Source organism: Sarcophilus harrisii, chromosome 6, assembly GCF_902635505.1.
Source record: "Sarcophilus harrisii chromosome 6, mSarHar1.11, whole genome shotgun sequence".
Classification (NCBI taxonomy): Eukaryota; Metazoa; Chordata; class Mammalia; order Dasyuromorphia; family Dasyuridae; genus Sarcophilus; species Sarcophilus harrisii.
Window position 1 is genome coordinate 192,452,302 of NC_045431.1, and position 19,745 is coordinate 192,472,046.

Below are 19,745 nucleotides of genomic sequence, written 5' to 3' on the forward strand. Positions count from 1 at the left end.
ATGACTGGGATTAGTTACATCAACGACTATTGTTCCCAGAGTTAGTAGAATCCTTGATCTCTCCCCAATTCCTAGCAAACTATAAGAGCAGTACAAAGTAGAATCCTTGATGTCTCCCTTTGAATCTTATGAGTTGTCTAGACAGTATAGGTCTAAGATGAAAATGAAATCATCTTTTTCAAAGAAGTTTCACAATGTTGTCTTTACCTTTCAGGAGACTATAATGATGTTAAAGGTTTTTCTTGTGTGTGTGTGTGTGTGTGTATGTATGTGTGTGTGTGTGTGTGTGTGTGTGTGTGTGTGTATTTAAAGCATTTCTTTTGTGATGGAGGAAATAAATAGTTGTCCTATATCTTTTATCTGTTTTGAATATTGGTATCTTTTTGACAAGAGATACAGTTAATCAATTTGGGGAAGGAACATGGAAGTACACTTTCTGAAAGAGGGTTCAATTAATCTTCTTATCTAACCTAAATCTAATTTTGTAGAAATCTGGGACACACCTAGCCTTGTGTTAGAGATTTTTTTTTAACCATAAGCTACAAGCCAAAGAGATCAAGAGAAGCCTTGATTTCCTATCTTTAGGGTTAAGCAACCCCCAAGATGAATCCATAATCGGTTTGAGCACAGAACCAGAATACTTTCTGAGTAAGAACTTCCTTATGCCATAGGTCACAGAAAAAGAAGAAAATCTTATAAGCTCCGAAAAATAGCTTTCAATGCAACATGATGTGGAGCTCATGATATACTGATGGAAAAGGCAGTTCAGAGCATCTCTGCTGTGAATAAAACTCTCCACAAATTTTTGGGAGACATAAACAATAGAGAAACATATGGGCTATGCCTAAATGTGGGTCCCTTACAACGTTCTTTGAGAACATTTGCCTTCCAGCCCTCTTTGTAGTGGCTAGAAACTGGAAACTGAATGGATGCCCATCAGTTGGAGAATGGCTGAATAAATTGTGGTATATGAATATTATGGAATATTATTGTTCTGTAAGAAATGACCAACAGGATGATTTCAGAAAGGCCTGGAGAGACTTACATGAACTGATGCTGAGTGAAATGAGCAGGACCAGGAGATCATTATATATTTCAACAACAATACTATATGATGACCAGTTCTGATGGACCTGGCCATCCTCAGCAATGAGATCAACCAAATCATTTCCAATGGAGCAGTAATGAACTGAACCAGCTACGTCCAGAGAAAGAACTCTGGGTGATGACTAAAAACCATTACATTGAATTCCCAATCCCTATATTTATGCCCACCTGCATTTTTGATTTCCTTCACAAGTTAATTGTACAATATTTCAGAGTCTGATTCTTTTTGTACAGCAAAATAACGGTTTGGTCATGTATACTTATTGTGTATCTAATTTATATTTTAATATATTTAACATCTACTGGTCATCCTGCCATCTGGGGAAGGGGGTGGGGGGTAAGAGGTGAAAAATTGGAACAAGAGGTTTGGCAATTGTTAATGCTGTAAAGTTACCCATACATATAACCTGTAAGTAAAAGGCTATTAAATAAATAAATAAATAAATAAATAAATAAAGAGAACATTTGCCTTCTATGTAGAGAATAGATTTAAGCGTGATAAGTCCGAAAGTAAGGTGGTCAATTAGAACAATATTAATTGATTCTTAAAAAGAGGTGATGATTGGAGGGGATGTGGGAAAACAGGGACACTAATACACTGTTGGTAGAGTTGTGAATACATACAGCCATTCTGGAGAGCAATTTGGAACTATGCTCAAAAAGTTATCAAATTGTGCATACCCTTTGACCCAGCAGTGTTACTACTGGGCTTATACCCCAAAGAGATACTAAAGAAGGGAAAGGGACCAGTATGTGCCAAAATATTTGTGACAGCTCTGTTTGTAGTGTCTAGAAACTGGAAAATGAATGGATGCCCATCAATTGGAGAATAGTTGGGTAAAATGTGGTATCTGAACGTTATGGAATATTATTGTTCTGTAAGAAATGACCAACAGGATGAGTACAGAGAGGCTTGGAGAGACTTACATGAACTGATGCTAAGTGAAATGAGCAGAACCAGGAGATCATTATATACCTCAACAATGATACTGTATGAGGATGTATTCTGATGGAAGTGGATTTCTTCGACAAAGAGAAGATCTAACTCAGTTTCAATTGATCAAGGATGTACAGAAGCAGCTACACCCAAAGAAAGAACACTGGGAAATGAATGTAAACTGTTTGCATTTTTGTTTTTCTTCCCGGGTTATTTCTACCTTCTGAATCCAATTCTTCCTGTGCAACAAAAGAACTGTTCGGTTCTGCACACATATATTGTATCTAGAGTATACTGTGACATATTTAACATGTATAGGACTGCTTGCCATCTGGGGGAGGAGGTGGAGGAAGGGAGGGGAAAAGTAGGAACAAAAGTGAGTGCAAGGGATAATGATGTAAAAAATTACCCAGGCATGGGTTCTGTCAATAAAAAGTTATAATTATATAAAAAAGAAAATAATAAAACTTTTAAAAAAGAGGTGATGAGAAGCCAAAATAGGATAGAGTGGGCCTGACTGAAACCCATTTCATTAGGTTCGATATTAGAACAAACTGAGATGTTCATAGGTCATCCAACACTTAACAAAAGGAGGTTTACATGCCATGATCGAGAGGCTATTCAACAAAGATCCTGCCACATTTGGTTTAGGTAAACAAGGCCCACTTGGAAATCTGTGTAGTTGAGGGGAGAAAGGGAAACCTGATAGCAGTCTTGTCATAAAGTCACATGAATAGAGAAAAGGGGACCGGCACTAGAGATATCAAGGGATGTGACTGACAAGACTTGAGATCTGACTGAATATGCGAATAAGAGTCAAAAATGATTCTGAGGTTCTTAACTTAATGACAGGAGACTGAAATACCTGCAGTAGAAACACAGAAGTTTGCAAAAGAGCTAAGATTGAGGGAATTTTTAGTTGAGTTTAATTTGAAGTGCTGATAGGACATAAATCTAATACCAGTTATAATGATGAAGACCAAGAATTTAGGAGGGAGACAAGACTGTCATAAGATTTAGAAATCATCTATATAAGGGTGATGCAAACAGGCAGAATCAGGTTTGATATAAATAAAAATTTCTGAAAAATTGGAACTCCACTGAACTAGAATGGACTCCCTTGAAAGCTAATGAGTTCTTCCTTACTAAGGGTTTTCATACTAACATAATGGAGACTCATAATGGAGGGAATTCTTGTCCCAGCACTAGTAGAATTAGATGGACCTGGAGGTCCCTTCCAATTCTAAAATTCAAGACTAATATTAATGCTACTATTTCATAAAGGCTCTAGGATATTTTTAAACATTGATCTCTTTTGTTTGACATCAGTTCTATTTTCCTATTATATCCCACCTCTGTCCCTTCCTAGAGAGCCATCCTCTGTAGTGAAGAATTTTAAAAGAGGAGAGAAAATTCACAGTTCAGCAAAACTAACCCACATATCACCTAAATATGTTATATGAAATGTTCCAAATTCACTGGTCACACCCTCTCCCAAGTAGAGAAAAGGTATCTTTTCATCTCTTCTTTGGGACTAAACTTGGTCATTATAAATTCATAGCATTCAGTTTTTTTCTTTGTTGCTCTTTTCATTTATGTTGTTGTAGTCATTGCCAATACTGTCTTCCTTCCCTAGGATTTAAATTTTTTTTACATCCTTGTTCATATGAAAACACCAATCCTATCCCCCAATTCTAGACCTCTTATCCCCTAGTCTCAGCATGGTTGCTTTGCTTGAGCTGTCCAGGCTGAGGGAACCGTACTCCTTGTCATCACCATGGATTTCCAGGTTAGCCAGGGCTGGGTTTCAGGAAAGCTGTAAAGGCTTGGGAGGATGTTAGTGCAGGCTCAGATGATCCTAATGTGAACATAGTGAGAGCTAGTGATCTTGGTAGGTTCTACCCAGTTACTATTTCCAGGGTTCCTCTTGTGCCCATGTAGGTTATGTATGCCCTTATGGGTCTGGCTAGATGTGGCTTGCAGGGAGGTAATAATGGATGTCTCTAGGATTTACCTCTAGCCTTCTCTAAGGGAGACTGTTCTTGTAGAAGGAGTAACAGAAGTTTAAGACCAAGGGCTGATCATATAACTCGACCTCACTTAAATTCCAATTCAGGTGCAAGTTAAGGCAACACTTATAGTATCTTGGCCCTCTTTGAAAACAAAGGATGAACAACAATACTACATCTGCTCTCTTTAAAGGGAGTTGCCAGAATTATATCCATCTTCTTATTCCTTAAATATTGTTACTCTAGGCAAAAAAAAATCAAGTTCAAATTGCTCTCCTGATCACTGCACCGAGTGCCCTAAGCTACATACCTGAGACTTGACTACTTTGCTGATAAATGCCAGTTCCACAATTAATTCACATAGCAGATCGCAAATCCATTTATCCAAGTGGACAGCAAATAGAAATCAGAGAAAGATTACAAAGGACCATATGTACCACACAATCTAGCCTGAATGAATTGGGGGGGGGAGGAAGAGAAATAATTAAATTTGCTCAACTAAGAGTAAAGAGGGCCAGATCTCACCCAAAGGCAAATTCCCTGAAATTTCTAGTGTAGTAAGCTAGGGAAAGGGATATGATCTAGTGCCTGCTCCTCTACATGTTGACATCTTCCTAGAATTTCTCCCCCTTCAGAAACTTGAAGAGAGTCTGACATGAGAATTTTCTCCTTTGAAGCTAAAAGCCAGAAGACCAGGATCTCTCTTCTCTCCAGTTCTCACCAACTCCACCTCTTATGCAGGTGAGTACCAAGAAATTAGTCTCCAGTCATGAGGAAAGTTCCGTACAATGGGCCTTTGGAACCTAGGGTTACAAATGAAACAAAGGGATCAGGGAAATCTTCTTTCTATAATCTTTCCCCCCTCTCTCACTGCCCAGGACTGGGCATAATATTGGATCTAGCTGGTCCAAAGAGAATTTGGTCACAGCTATTATGTGTGTGCAGGGTGTGTGCGGGGGGAGGATGACCTCTGGAGCAGCCCCCTGCTCTATATGTCACAATGCCTTCCCTCTCCCCTGGCAGTGTATGCCCCCAGAATGGCAGGCCCGATAGGGAGGAGGTGAGGAGTGGGGAGGTTGGGGAGGGAGAAGAGGAAAACAGGACTTCACAGTAATGACTGTGTTCCAACAGAGCTGGCCAGAATTTTGCTTGTTCCCTGTGTTTGGCAAGGAGCTAATCTGGGGTCTCTCAAGCTGCCTGCCATTCAGGTCCCAGCTGTCTTGAGTTTATTGTTCTCTTCCTAATAACTTTAGTCCTACTCTGCTTTGGTTCTGACATGACACCCATCCCTCCGTTCCTCACCAGAGTTCTTGTCTCCCCATCTCTGGTTAACCTCCTTCAGAACCCCCCTATTTCCTCCTATGTTCCAACCTCTTCTGATTTGCCCCAGAGATACTACTCACAAGGTCTCCCATCTCTTTCTTGGGTCTCCAATTTTCCATCCTTCTTTCTCTTATCTTTGCTTTCTTCATCCTTGTATCTCTATCCCTTTCTCCTACCCATGTCTTACCCATCCCTCCTCCCTAGCCCCATTTTTCCATCTGTCTCTTTCTCAGCCCTATCTCCCTCATTCCTATCTTCTCATCTTTGAGGCAGCATACTATAATGGACAAGACACTGACTTAAGATTCAAAGGAACCTGAATTCAAGTCCTGCTTCAGGAGCTTACTAGTTATATTACTCACTTTCTTCACCTATAAAAGAAGGGTTTAGACTTGATGATCTCTAAGATCCCTTTGATTTCTAAAGTTAAGAACCTAAGGCTAATGATCTTCCCATCTCTACCTTACATTCCCTGTCCCTATTCATCTCTCTTCCTTTCTCAAGTTATTGTTTCCATCTCTTTAATATCTGCATCATCCCCTTGGACTTCTCAGCCACATTTTATGTTATTATTTCTATCTCTCCTCCTAGATATCCATTTTTTGTCCTGTTTTCCATGCTGCTGGTTTCTCTTGGCCTTTCTCTTATCTCTTTAACCATTCCTCCATCTCAGGCTTCATAAATAGAGATTTAGTATCCAGAATATGGGAGGGAAAAGCCCTTCTGGACAATGCCCTGGACAATGGAGTTATTAGATTCAATTCTGGGCAACACATTTCAGGAAATGAGCCATTCACTGACTCCTTATCTTCCTTTTGCCACTTATACCCAAGTTTTCCCCCCCACCCCGATTTTAATCTTAGTCCTCTTCTTTCTCTCTCTTCCTTGATAATTTTGTCTACTTCTTTGGTTCCATTATGACTGTCTCTGTGTATATAATATATATTTGTACAGATGATACCTATATCTATACTGCCATCCCTGATAGCTCCCCTGAGCTCCAGTCCTGCTGGCAGAGACATTGCTAGCAATTTTTGCCTTGGGAAAGTGTTATGAAATAACGTAACATCAAATCAGCTTTCTAAGATAAATTTGGTTGTCAGGGAACAGACCTAGGATACTAAGAAGTTACTGCTGAATAGACCACTGCCTGCAGGGGATGTGTTACCTGAGATGCAATAAGAGCTAGAAAGCTGGAGAAAGAGGCCACATGGTAACTTACTATTTTAAATCATGATTCTTACTAACAAAATACTAAGAACCATTGTTTCTATGTTCCTGAATGATTACTAACGTTATCAGTGTCTGATAATTTGCACCGTGGGGCAGAATCTCAGTCACCATGCCCTAGTTATATGTCTCTTCCTTTTGGACATTTTCTACAAGGATGTTTTCGTGGCAGATCAAATTCATCCTTAAACCTTAGCCTTCTCCTCAAACTCTGCCCCAGCTCAAGTGCTCCATTGTTATCCAAAATGCATGGAGATGCATGATGGTGATTTATCAAGAAATAATGAAGCCAAACTCTTGTCCATAAATTCTCCAAACAGATCTGGAAAATGTACCTGGCTGGATCCTGATGGAAAAATCCAGAAGTCACAGTGAGTTCTTTCTCCAACCCAGATTGGTATAAGGAGGCAAAACACAGAGGTCTACGGATGCTAAGGACTGGGTCATGGCAGGAATACACTCCACTCCAGCTTCCAGGGAGAGGCTGTGCACCAGGGTAAGAGAAGGTTGCAGACTTATCAGGGCCCTACTAGACCCATACTGGGTCACTCTGATAGGGAGCAAATTGTACCTCTGTCACCCACTACCCAGTTCTGGGTCACAGAACCAGGGCAGACAGAGGAATAACTGGAGCAGGAATCCCAGGCTCAAGAGAAGGCTGACAATTCTGCCATTGTAAACCAATAGTGCTTCCCAACTGGCTGGTAATGGTTGAATCCAGCAGCAATCTACTCTTGCACAGATCCAAACTTGGGTCAGAAGATGCAGAGCTCAGGTGTGTATGTATGTGTGTGTGTATGTGTGTTTGGGGGGGGAATGACAAACTTTGTCCTGGATAAAACCACTTTGGTAGCTTTGAAAGTTTTCAGGTCAGCAGTCTGTTCCTAAGATCCTGGAATAACAAGCTTCCATGCTCCCAAGAAAGCATCCACAGGACCAGCCTGGACCTTCCCTGCAGAAGTGTGGCAGATCCCAGCTCTAATATCAAGTCTTAAGTTAGAAAGTAGACTGGAAGAATGGGCAAACAAGCAATGAAAAATAACCCTACCATAATGAGCAGCTGGTATAATAATGGTGGCAATGGTGCTCAAGACACAAATGCAGAGGGAATGATTCCAAAATATCTACAAACAATACCACACAGAAAAACAAAAGTTTGAGCAAAAAACTCAAAAGAAAAAATTAGGGAGTCTAATTAGACAAGTCCTGGAGTGGATCTGTTACATTTTGGTGATCTTAAGAGAAGAATGGAAAAAGAAAGAGAGGAAAAAAGAAAAAGTGTGGGGGAGGAAAAGGTTTGGAAAAATTATCACACATAATTAGGGTGCACAAACAAATATCTATACTTCAGACTCTTTTGTCATAACTGATTAAAGGAAGAAAACATATAGAGTTAAGTAGAGAAATTTCATCGACAAAGAAAAAGCAAGGAAAGGGAAGAAGAGAAGGGAGATTAAGGGAGGGATTATTTTTAAGCAAAAGCAGTTCTGAGGATGTACCAAAAATATTTATACCTCTTTTCTGTCCTATTAGCTAATATGATAGGTGTGAGATAGTACCTCAGAGTTGCTTTAATTTGCATTTCTCTAATAAATAGTGATTTAGAGCATTTTTTTTCATTTGACTATAGATGGCTTTGATTTCTTTGAAAGCTGCCATCGGACTATTTATCAATTGGGGAATAACTTGTATTTTTTATAGATTTGACTCAGTTCTCTCTATATTTGAGAAATATTCTCTTTTGTTCACTCACACTCCCTAGTTCAAATCCTCATTCTGACTATATGACTTGTCTCTACTCTCTCCCACTCCAGTCTATCCTTCACAGAGATACCACAAAAAAAAAAACCAAAAAACATATTTTTAGTGTACTAGTCACATCAGGCCATTCCCTTGTCCCCAAATCTTTAGTAGCTTCTCATTTTCTCAAAGTAGGGCATACATTTCTGACTCCAACTTTCAAGATTCTATAATCTGGCTCCAAAATAGCTTTCCAGCCTTATTTCATACTATTCCCCATCCATACGCTCTTTGTTTCAGGGACAGGGTGCCTAGAGTGGCCATTCTCCCACCACCTCAACAATTTTCCTCCTACAAAACTCAACTCTTGGACCTCCTCTTTCAGGAAGTCTTTTTTCATAATCTCTTCCTCCTCAGCCCCAGGATGGAACAAATCCTAATGTTTTTATACCTCGATTTCCTCATCTATAAAATGAGGACATGGACCAGACTCAAAGAATGGTCCATTGACTCTAATGTCAATCTGAAATGTTATTATTCTATACTGAATTCTCATTCCTGGATACAACTTTTGTGGTGTATATATTGATGTCATATTGTTTGTCTTCCTAATGAATGAGGGACAGTCAGGAGGGAAGGAAAGAATTTGAAAATAAAATTTAAAAAAGTGAATGTTAAACATATATTTTTAACATATTTAACATGTATTGAACTATCTGCCATCTAAGGGAGGAGGTGGGGAGAAGGAGGGGAAAAGTTGGAACAGAAGGTTTTGCAAGGGTCAGTGTTGAAAAATTAGCCATACTTATATGTTTTGTAAATAAAAAGCTATAATAATAAAAATGAATGTTAAAAATATATTTTTTAAAAGATTATAATCTTCTTGAGGGTAGGGCATATGTTCTCTTACCAGGGCTTAGTGCAGAACTTTGTACATGGTAGATGCTCTATCTGTATTTTTCTGTTGGATTAAGTTGTCTCCCTTATCTTATTCTCTCATCTCCTACTCTTCCATTTTTCTCTTCTTCGCATCCCTATCCCTACTCCCTTATTTTGACCTGTCCCACATCAAAGATAATTCTTTTTTGGTAAAGAAAAAAGAAGCATAATAAGAATGGAGCAGTTTTTTCTTCTCTTTCTCATCTGTTATTGTCCCATTTTTCCTCTGAACTCCCTCTCTTCCTCAACATAGATAAGAATGCCTGATTTGTTTTGTCTTAAAATTTTCCCTAGTTCTCTTTTGGATTTTCAACTTCTTTCCATCTTTTTTTTAATGGAATAATTTTGGGTACATCCTCTTTTATCCATTCTCTCTCTTTCTTTCCCCAGGATCCCTGTCAATACAGATCGAATGGGTCCAGCTGGGGGCCGGAGCCTGGAAGCTGGGGAGGGTCCTGAGCTTTTGGAGGGCCATGGAGCACCTTTGAGGAGTTCACTCACATTCTTGGATGGGGCCCTGGGCCTTGGTATACTCGGACTTGGTGCTCGTCTGGTCCTGGCCCTGGCTGGTCCAGCCATGATGCTTTTGCTGCTGTTTCTGATGTTGAGTTTCCTGACCTTTGATCTTTTGCATGGGTAAGGGGATGGATCTGCCTCAGCTCACCCCAATTTCTGGGGCTTTGTGCTTTGACCTCAGTCTCACCTTGAGTTTCCTTTCCTTCTAGACCCCAGGACTTGCCTCTGCCTCAAAGACCAACTTTTAGACCCCTTGGCCCAGGAGGGGGTGGTGAAGGCCCCCGCTTGCAAGAACCGCTGCTCCCTCCTGTCCTGAGCCAAATCTTGGATGGATTCCTGCTCTTCACAGGCCTAGGCCTCATCTTTGGGGCGCTGATGCCCTTCAGTATCTTTAGCCTTATAGTCAGCCTACAGGCGCTGGCCTGAAACAAAGCCCTCTGTTCTGTGGAAACCAGAAGGCTTTAAGAGCCTCCTCACCGAAATACACGAGGATTGACTAAATTCTGCCTCTGAATTTCCTTTCCTGTTCCCCTCCGGGCCGTTCTGGGGTGAAAGGCCCCAAATTAGTTCCAGGTCCCAGAGATTGAGAACTAAAGGCTCTGGAGTCACAGTGGACTTTAGTCTACTCAGTAACCTAAACCTTGGACCTAAAGGTCTAACCCCAATGATGCTGCAAGGAACCCTCTACCATACAACTAGAGCCTTAGAATTTATAATAAAAAAAAGCCTTTAGAGCTTATTTGGTCCAACCCTCTCCTTTTAGAGAGGAACAAAATTGAGAGTAGGAGAGGCAAAGGGATTTGGCAGTACACTGTGAATAAGAAGAATTTCATGAATTTTAAGGGTCTAAGACTTTGGGACCATGGATTCATGGTTCACTAATTTTATCCCTGGCTGGGAAAGTCTGAGGAATGGATGGTTAAGGAGAATAGTTTGATGCAGAAGACAACACTATCCCTGGTTTATGATCTGAGGAGGATCTGGAGAGATAATTCTATGGCAGCTTCATCTTTAGCACACTGACTAAATCAAGAGGGATGTAGGTCAGACCTCAGGCAGACTTTTTGGCCAGGAGTGTTTAGAAACTAGGGAATTAGGGGGAAGAGGGAAATTGGGTTGACATGATTTTCCTTGGAGAATACAAAATCACAGAGAAAGGAAGAAGCTTAGAGTTCTTGTAGTACAAACTTTTTATTTTAATTTTACTAAGATGGAAACTGAGGCCCAGAGGAATTGTTAAGAGTACAGTTTCTAAGAGAAATGTGGTAGTAATCCTGAGGTCCTCTGACGTTAGAGTGCTATTGTTTGAATAATCTGTCTAAAGTCTTCTGGCCTTAGGATAGTTCTGCGAATATCACTATCAGATAGGTAATCTGTCAAGTTCCTATGACAATATGAATAGACCATCTTTCAAATCTACCTGTAAGCCATAAAATTAGCAACTATGGAGCTCTGGTCTCTCTAAATCAGATAGGTAATTTGTTGCTCAGTAATAACCAAGTTCCTGAGACAATGGTGAATAGACCACCCCTGAAACCTACCTATAAGCCATAAAGTTAGCAAATAATAACATGAAACTCTGGTCTCTCTAACTTTGTCCTATAAATTTATCTTCTTTCTCCCAGTTCCTCACTAAATTCTTTTGGAATTTAGTCCACTTCAATTAGCATTACAATAAACTTTGTCCCTTGACTTGGAGATGGGTTCGGGACTGCAAATCTTTTGAGATAACTCCCGACACTGGTCTGCTCCCCCAACCTTTTAGAGTCTCCTTTTTGAATCTCAACAATCATTACAGTACTAAGCTAGATCATGGCCCAGAGAACCCCTTCTGTCTGGAAGTTCCTGACAATATCTTCAGTGGCAAGAGACTTTAATTTTTTTAAAGATGTTTTATTTTGTTTTTACCAAAAAGTACTGGTCCCTGGGCCCCAGGTAAGAAAAGAAAAAAAGAGAGGGACTGGAGTCTGAACTCCGAGGTCCAGTGAGCTCTGTTCTCTCTGGCTCTGTCCTACCCCTCCCCCAAAGCACGGGTCACAATGGGGCCCCTGGGGTAGGGTGGAGGTGAGGATACCAGGAGCCAGGCTGCAAGGGTTCCTTCCCAGCTCTGCATAGGGAGCTGGCGGTGGCGACATGACCAAGGCTGTTCTGCTGGGAGGTGAGTCCTAGCCCCACCTTGGTCCTGGTGTGCCCATCCTCTCTATGGTCCTATCCCCTCTCCTTTCTCTTCAGCACTGTCTCTATCTATTTTCTGTTTCCTCCCTCGTTTTCTCTCTCTATTGTCTTCCAGTCCATTGTCCTGCTTTGACTTTTGTCCCTTCCCCTTTAGACCAGAGGAATGCCATAGATATGTAGGTAGATCTAGTTTTTAGCAAAACATTTGACAAAGTCTCTTATGCAACCCCTTGGACCAACGTGGAAAGACATAAGAGAGATAATAAGATGGTCAGATTTGGAAAAGGGGAAGCTTTAGTCCTTAAACAGTCATTGTTGACTTGGGGTGAGTGCTCTAACTAAATGTCCCAGGGATCTAGGCTAGTTAACATTTTTATTAAGTCTGATAATATGAAGCTTAAGGGAATAGCTAACTGTGGGTGACAGTCAGGACCCAAAAGGCTCCAGGTAGGTCAAAAAGGTAGGGCCAGATCTAAGCAGATGGAATTTAATAAGAATAAACATAAAGTTCTACACTTTAGGTTCAAAACATCAGCTTCTTTAATATAGAATAAGTGAATAATAATTAGATAGCTAATGTTCCATTGAATCCATTGTCATCAATATGGGTACTCTCCCAATGGGACTCCACTGTTGTGCATCACAAATCATCCATGTGTTTCTATCATTTCCCATGTCCTCACAAAAATCCACTCCAGCAAAACCACCCAATGTGCCAGGAAACCTCTGAACTCTCTCATACCTTGACATTACCTGTATACTAATGGATAATAATATCAGGTGGTCATACGTTTTCCTCACCTTGACTATGCGATAGGCTCATCTTTTCCCGAGTTATACAGTTCTCTTTTATGTAAAATTTTATTTAGTTCGTTTTTGATAATATTCTGGACTCTGGAGGGATAAAGAATTAGATTCTTTGTCTAACAGGAAGATGGCTATGGAAGCTAGGGCTTGACCCGGGCCACTATTTCCATGAACCTGTCTGTCATCTTTGCCCAGATCAATATGGTCCTGTTGTGTTTTTCACCAGCCACTAATTAAGCATGAACTATGTGTCCAGCTCTGAGCTATCTATGGATATTAAGAAAGGCAGAAAATAGTCCTTCCCCAGAAGGAGTGCACAAGTTAATAATGGGGAAGATCCCAGGAAAATAAATATGTACAAAGAAGCTATGAACAGGATAAAAAAAGAAATAATTGAAAATCAAGGGGGATGTGGGAAGGTTTCTTGTAGAAGCTAAGATTTTAGTTGGGTTTTAAAGGAAGCCAGAGAAACAGAAATGGGAAGAGGAGGGAGAATATTCCAGAGAATAGAATAAAGTCAGAGAAAAATACCTGGAGCCAAAGGAGGAGTATCTCTTCTGATAGCCAGGAGGCCAGGTCATTGGATCAAAAGGGGAGGGCCAGCCTCAGAGTGTAAATTATAAGAAGACTGGTAAAGGTGGGGGGGGTAGGTTTTTAAGGGCTTTGAATGCCAAAGGAGAATTTTTGTAGTTGATTCTAGAAATGATAAGAAGCCACTGGAAGTTTATTGAGTAGGTAGGGGTGACATGGTTAAACCTGTATCCTAGGAAAATCACTTTAGCAGCTGAATTGACGGTGGACCAGAATAGAAAGAAATTTGTGGAAGCAGATCAACCAACAGATTATTGCAATAATCCAGGCATGAGGTAATATGAGCCAATACCAGGGGGGTAGCAATGCCAAAGGAGAGAAGGCACACTAGAAGAATGACTGGGTGACTTTCTTGTCTTGAGGGTGATCACATCTCTCACCAAAATGGGCTTCTAGACTCATCCTAAACCTAATCTTTACTCTTCAGAAGAGCTGTGGGCTTACTCTAGTTTTTATTCTGAAAAACTGAATTTAGGCTACAATCTTCCAGGCTTTCTAGGAATCCTGTCTCTTGCAGACCTCCCAGCCTCCAAGATCTAATTGCATGTTTCTCTTGTGACACCTTTTATGCAGCTTCTCACACAGTTTCTCTTTTATAATGGCATTTTGTCTTGTTCTTGCCTACCATATACTCCAAAGGCTAGATAACACAAGTATGTGTTTGTGTGTGTAAAAGGCCTGAGGATGTTAGTGATTTCATAATCAAAAATGTGTCAAAAATATTTTATGGCAGCAAAACAAAATACTGTTGAATTCAACAAATACTTATTAAGGCACCTACTGTGTGCGACAAGGTGTTGGGGAAACCTAAGCAGAAATTTTTTTAAAAAGTTGCTACTACTTTAGAGTAAGGGATGGATATAATATGTAAATACAATGAAATCTGAGGAGAAAAAGAGCAATCATAACCTGAAGAAACAGAAATAGCAAATGGTCCATGTAGCTTGTGGCACCTAATGACCTTTGAAGAGGAAGCTAAAGTTCTAAGAGATGGAGACAAGAAAGGAAGTATATTCTAGACATGAATGACAATTCTGTATAAAGAGCCTAAAGGAAGAAGATGGAGCTCAGAGAATAGTTAAGCTGTTTTAAACTGCTTTTAGAGCAGGAATGGATAAGTTATTTCTGTCTTTATAATAGACTACATTTGTGATGGCTGGATTCAGTTCTGGGTACCACATTTTATGAAAGATATTGACAAGCAATGTGGTTTTGAAGAATAAATTATATGTTATTTGAAATGGGAAATTGCTTAGAAGTAGCAGAAAATAAAAACAACTCTTGAGTTTTCATCTTATATCCATCATGACAAAAGATAAAAATGTTAAGTGTTGGAGGGACTGTGGGAAGACAAACAGGTGAATGCAATTGGAATTTGGATCAGTCTAACCATTCTGGAAAATAATTTGGAATTAACCTAAAAATGTGACTAAGTTGTGTGTATATCCTTAGACCCAGTAACATTACTACTGGTCGTATGTCCAAAAGATGCCAAAGACAGAGGTGGTTATATCCGTACACAAAAATAGTTATACTAAAAAGTTTAGTAAGAACTGGAAAGCCCAGGTCCACTGATTAGAGAATAGATTAATAGATTGTGGTATATTAATGTAGGAGAATATGATTGTGCTATCAAATGTGATGTGAAGATTTATAAGATTCAGAGCAAAGTAAAGTAGAACCAGGAAAACAACATACATCATCATCAGAATAGTAATGGAAAATACCAGTGAGAGATTTCAGAACATTGATCAATTAAGTGATCCATTGTGCTTACATACAGTACAGATGACTATGTAAAGCATGCAACCTGTCTCCCAGTGGAAAGGAGGAAGACAATACATAGGTCCAGGACATATAACATAAATTTTTAGACATTATCATTGTGTAGATTTGTTTTGCATGCTTGCAATTTTTTTTTTACAGCAGAGGTTTCTGTTGGGAAGGTGCATTCATTGAGAAGTAATAGAGATGCAAAAAAAAAAAAAGGAAAAAGTACATCAAAAAAAGTTAAAAATTAAAATTAAAGGGGCAGCTAGATGGTACAGTGGATAGAGTGCCCATCCTGAAGTCAGGAGGACCTGAGTTCAAATCCGGCCTTAGACACTTAACACTTCCCAGCTGTGTGACTCTGGGCAAGTAATTTAACCCCAATTGCCTCAGTCAAAAAAATTAAAATGAGAAGTGGTATAAAGGATATTATGAGATCCATAAATGGAAAGGTAGGTGGGCTGGTCCATTCATAAAAATGGATAATCTGTCTACTCCATTGCTATGTACACAATGTCACAATAGCTAAAGGAAGAACATCCTCCCTCCAATTAGTTTATTTGAAGAACTAATGGGAAGGTACATACAAGTCATATAGGACAAATAGATATAGATCATGATATAGATAATTGGAGAAAAGACCACATCAGAGTGATCAGAGATTTATCTAGTATGACTAAGTTTAGAGAACATGAAGTGGAGGGTGACCAGTGTGATAAAGGGTCTTGAAACCAAACCATATGAGATTTAGTTGAAGGAAATGGGGAAAACAGAAGAAGATAGGACTTAGCGAGAATGGGAATAGCTAACTTTATTTGAAAAGCAGCCATGTCTTGCTTAACCCCAAAATAAGAAACAATGGGTAGAAATCACAGGTTTATTGAGGCTCAATATAAAAAAAAAGACTTCCTAAAATCAGAGTTAAAGTCCTAATTAGAAGTCTTCAAGCAAAGATTGAATGTATGGGCATTTATCAGGGATGTTGTAAAGAGAATTATTTATTGTTCAGAGGCAGTTTGACCCCCTGAATCCCCTTCTAGTTCTTATGTTCTATGATTCTGTTCCCTTCCCAAACCCATCTTCTGTCTCCTCCTCAGGTTCATGCTTCTATTCTCTTGATTTGCCTCCTTTCTTCTCCCTTTCCTTCTCTTGTTCACTCCCCTGGTGCATCTCTACTTTTTCCTCCTGGTACTACTTTCCCAGCTCTCATCTCTCTTGACCACTTCTTTTCTATTCTATTCTTTGGTTCCTTCTTTGATCTACCCCTCTCCTGTGCTCTCCCCGGCCCCCCAAAAATTACCTTCCCTTGTTTTCTTCCTTATTCTCTTCTATCTCAACTTGGTAATGAAATGCTGGTATATCAGAATCCACTTGCTTTCCTAGAGCAGTTTAATCAGTTTCTAGGAACCCAACCTGCCTTGGATGGAATCCATGGAAGAACAGTTAGTGGGGAGTTTCTCCTTGGGTTTTCCCCACATTCTGACCTTTCAGGGAACAAAACCCAGTAGGAATCTGACAAATATTCCAGGAATGAAGTACCAGAGCAAACTTATATTGAGAAGCATAGACAATGGCTAGATATTACACTCAGTCTACACTTCCTTCCTCCCCTTCTCTAATGACTTACTTTCTATCTTCACCTACTTTCCCAGTCTTCTGGGAACTGGTTCCAAATTTCTGCAAATCTGCAGATCTGTAGCTGCTACTGTCTCTGCTGTTATAAGTGATTCAGGATGCAACCTCTCCGTGCCTCAGTAGATACTTCCTGTAGTCTGCTCTGTTCCTAAACATTCAAATTCTAACATTAGTCAGAGTGCTCAGAGGAGAGCTTACTTTCTCCAGAACTCTGGTTTACCTGGGATGATGGGACACTAGAGGAAAAATTATGAACTCTCAACTTATGTCATCAGCAATAGGGATCAGGGGTAGTAATTCTAGGTTAGAAGCCTACAAGAGAGAAAATTCAGCCTTCAGTCTTATTTTCTTAGGCTTCATAAGGCCTCAGAGAGAGAACCAGGAAATCTTTGCTCTGGACTTAAAAGTTTTTACTTTCTCTCCAAATTCTCCTTTCCTAACCAAATTCTCTCTCCCTTCCTCTCTCTCTCTCTCTTTCTCTCTCTCTCTCTCTCTCTCTCTCTCTCTCTCTCTCTCTCTCTCTCTCTCTCTCTCTCTCTCTCACACACACACACACACACACACACACACACACACACGATTTCACTTTATATTTGCCTCCAAGAAAGTTTGAAAGTCCCCAAGTTACAGACCTTGGACCGCCGCCTGTGTTTGGAGGCAGGCAAGGCTCTAAACAAGACCAGCAGGTACCCAGGCCTCTAATGACAATTTTCCACGTGAGGATTATGCAAGCCCTCTCTCCAAGCTCCCAGCCAGGGGTCAAATCGTGACTTCTTTACGGTTGGCCTCTGCCCCGAGGGTCCTGGCTCCCTCAGTTCCCTCCGTTCTTTGTGTGTCCAAGAAACTAATGAAACTGTTCCCCCTCCTACTCCTTCAAGTAGGCAAGATCATCCCAGATATTTCATTACCAAAACGTTCTCTCCCCTCCTCCTTTCATAGCTTTTCTTTCCTTTCTTCTCCATCCTCTCCCAGGACTCACCATTTTGGGATTACTTCTTGTCGAACCCTGGATACTTTGGATCCTCGGGGGGGGGGGTATTTTAGGATCATTCTTTATGCCTTGGAATCAACCCCTTCCCAGCCTCTTATTCCCCCTAGGCTGTAGATTTCTTCGAATGTAGCGTCTAGGGCATCATTCCGTTCTCCCTCCGACAATTTTCCACCGGGCGCTTTGGATCCCTCCGCTCCCGGTGGATGCTTTGGGATCCTTTCTCTCTGGGGACTCTGGCCTCACGATCTGCTCCCCGTAGTTTCATTCAGCTCCAGGTTCTGGGATCTGCTCCCCTTAGATCCTTCGGCCACCCCCGTTTGCCCCACGGGGTGCCTGAGGATCACAGTCCCTCCCCTTCCCCCTTCCCCGCAGGTGCACCGGGTCGATGCAGCGGTCCAGGACTGAGGGGGCAACGGACGAAGCGGGGGCGGGAGAAGGCCTGAGAAATGAGTGGCCGAACTGGGCGCTGTGGAGAGCCTGGGAGCACTGGTGGGAGGGCCCAGGTGGAGCTCGGCGGCGCTGGTCTACCTGGTACTCCGGGACCTGCTGGTGGGTGCCCCTGCAGCGGGCCCTATGGCTGCTTGAGTCGGGCCTGTACCTGCTGCTGTCCCTGGGCCTGTGCCATGCTCTCTTCACCACGGGGTGCCACCTGCTGCGCTCGCTCTGGCCGGTGGTGGCCGCGATGTGGAAGCATCTCCTCCCCGCCCTGCTGCTTATGGCCTTGAGCGCGCTGCCGGCCCTGCTTTTTGCGGCTTCCTTCCTTCTGCTGCTCTCCACCCTCCTCAGCCTGCTGGGGCTACTGACCGGCATGTCCCGACCCGGACCTGTCATCAGCCTCAATGCCAGCCTCGACCCTGGCTCCAGGTCCATGTAAAGTCAAGGGACCACCATCTGCCTCCTAACACTACCCCCAATTCAGCCTTGGCCTTGAACCGTCCTCAACCCCATCCAATACAAGGGACGGGCCTTTGTCCCCTGCCACCGCCCCTTGCCTGACCTGTCTGCTCTGTCTGGGTTGGATTCCGGAGTTCCCGTCGTTCCTTTTCCTCCAGCCTCCTGTCTGCTCTGGCCCAATCAATCCCAGGAGTCCCCACCCTGCCCAGCCTCTAATCCCAGGACCTAGGCTGTATTCCTGGTCTTTTCAGTCCCAGAAAGCCTGACTGCGTGGATTCCCATCCACTAACTCCATACTTGACTAGACCCAGGAGCCCAGAGCCCTGAATTTGGAGTCAGAACACCTTAGTTTAAACCCTATTTTTGGTCCTTACCTGTGTGAATTGGGGCAGGTCCCTCTACTTCCCTGGGCGTGGTTCTTTATCAGTAAAATAAGGTTGGCCTAGGTGATCTTTAATGTCCCTTCCAACTCTCAATTTGATAGGGAGACCTTTTCCCTTTCCCATGACCTCAGCCCATCTCAATTCTACTCAGAAATTCCTGAGCTTTCCATCTGAGCTAATATAGATTGGGTATCAGCTACCAGAAGCCAGCTGGGCTCTGAGTTGGATAAGAGAAAAGTTATCGCTATCAAGGCATCCTCTTCTTCCCAAAGGCCAAAGACACAGACAAGATTCTAAGGCTCTAAGAAATCTGGAGAGAACTGTGGTCTGCCATATCCTTGTGCACTGGACTCCCCATTTAGAGTAAGAGTACGCAGAGCAGTGGAAACAACACTTTGAGGGCCCATTCCAGAGTGCAGTCTAGAGCTCAACACTCCAGACTTAAGTGTGAGAGTCTGGGCAGTCTTTAATCTGCCCTGGTTCCCAGAACTCTCAAACACTAGAACATATTGTGGGGTAGAACCTCTGCTTTGGACAGGAGCTAACAGCCTTCTCAGTGATGTTGTAACTCTTAGTTCTGCCCAGGACCTGCCTCCATCATTGAGCCATAGATGGACCAGAAAGAGGTCAGTATGAGAAATGGGGCATGATTCTCCATATGATAGACTAGTTTGGGGATGTAAGGAGAGGGCAGTTGC

At 41.7% G+C, this 19,745-nt stretch overlaps 2 protein-coding genes across 9 annotated transcripts; both read left to right on the forward strand.

Annotated features, from left to right (window-relative positions):
* Window positions 1-5,059: 5,059 nt before the first annotated feature.
* Window positions 5,060-10,302, forward strand: C6H20orf141 (chromosome 6 C20orf141 homolog). 8 transcript variants are annotated; one of them, XM_031942206.1, is made up of 5 exons: window positions 5,060-5,113; window positions 6,480-6,589; window positions 6,927-7,102; window positions 9,676-9,921; window positions 10,011-10,302. In XM_031942206.1, exons 3-5 carry the CDS (start codon window positions 7,035-7,037, stop codon window positions 10,225-10,227), a joined length of 531 nt encoding a protein of 176 aa, XP_031798066.1. In that variant the 5' UTR covers window positions 5,060-5,113; window positions 6,480-6,589; window positions 6,927-7,034; the 3' UTR covers window positions 10,228-10,302. The 8 variants fall into 8 exon arrangements, with proteins under 8 accessions (XP_031798066.1, XP_031798071.1, XP_031798068.1 ...); XM_031942205.1 differs by having other exon boundaries at window positions 5,103-5,261; XM_031942207.1 differs by having other exon boundaries at window positions 5,113-5,261; window positions 6,487-6,589.
* A 1,535-nt stretch (window positions 10,303-11,837) lies between these two features.
* TMEM239 (transmembrane protein 239) lies at window positions 11,838-18,756 on the forward strand. The gene is made up of 2 exons (XM_031942471.1): window positions 11,838-11,959; window positions 18,143-18,756. Exon 2 carries the CDS (start codon window positions 18,156-18,158, stop codon window positions 18,642-18,644), a length of 489 nt encoding a protein of 162 aa, XP_031798331.1. The 5' UTR covers window positions 11,838-11,959; window positions 18,143-18,155; the 3' UTR covers window positions 18,645-18,756.
* The last annotated feature ends 989 nt before the right edge of the window (window positions 18,757-19,745 follow it).

Coding starts and splice junctions, on each gene's coding strand:
- TMEM239 (XM_031942471.1), top strand. CDS start 18,156: ATGCAGCGGTCCAGGACTGAGGGGGCAACGGACGAAGCGGGGGCGGGA.
- C6H20orf141 (XM_012552406.2), top strand. CDS start 5,167: ATGACTGTGTTCCAACAGAGCTGGCCAGAATTTTGCTTGTTCCCTGTG. Junction 5,262..9,675: donor TCAAGCTGCCTGCCATTCAG/GTCCCAGCTGTC, acceptor TTCTTTCCCCAG/GATCCCTGTCAATACAGATC. Junction 9,922..10,010: donor ACCTTTGATCTTTTGCATGG/GTAAGGGGATGG, acceptor CTTTCCTTCTAG/ACCCCAGGACTTGCCTCTGC.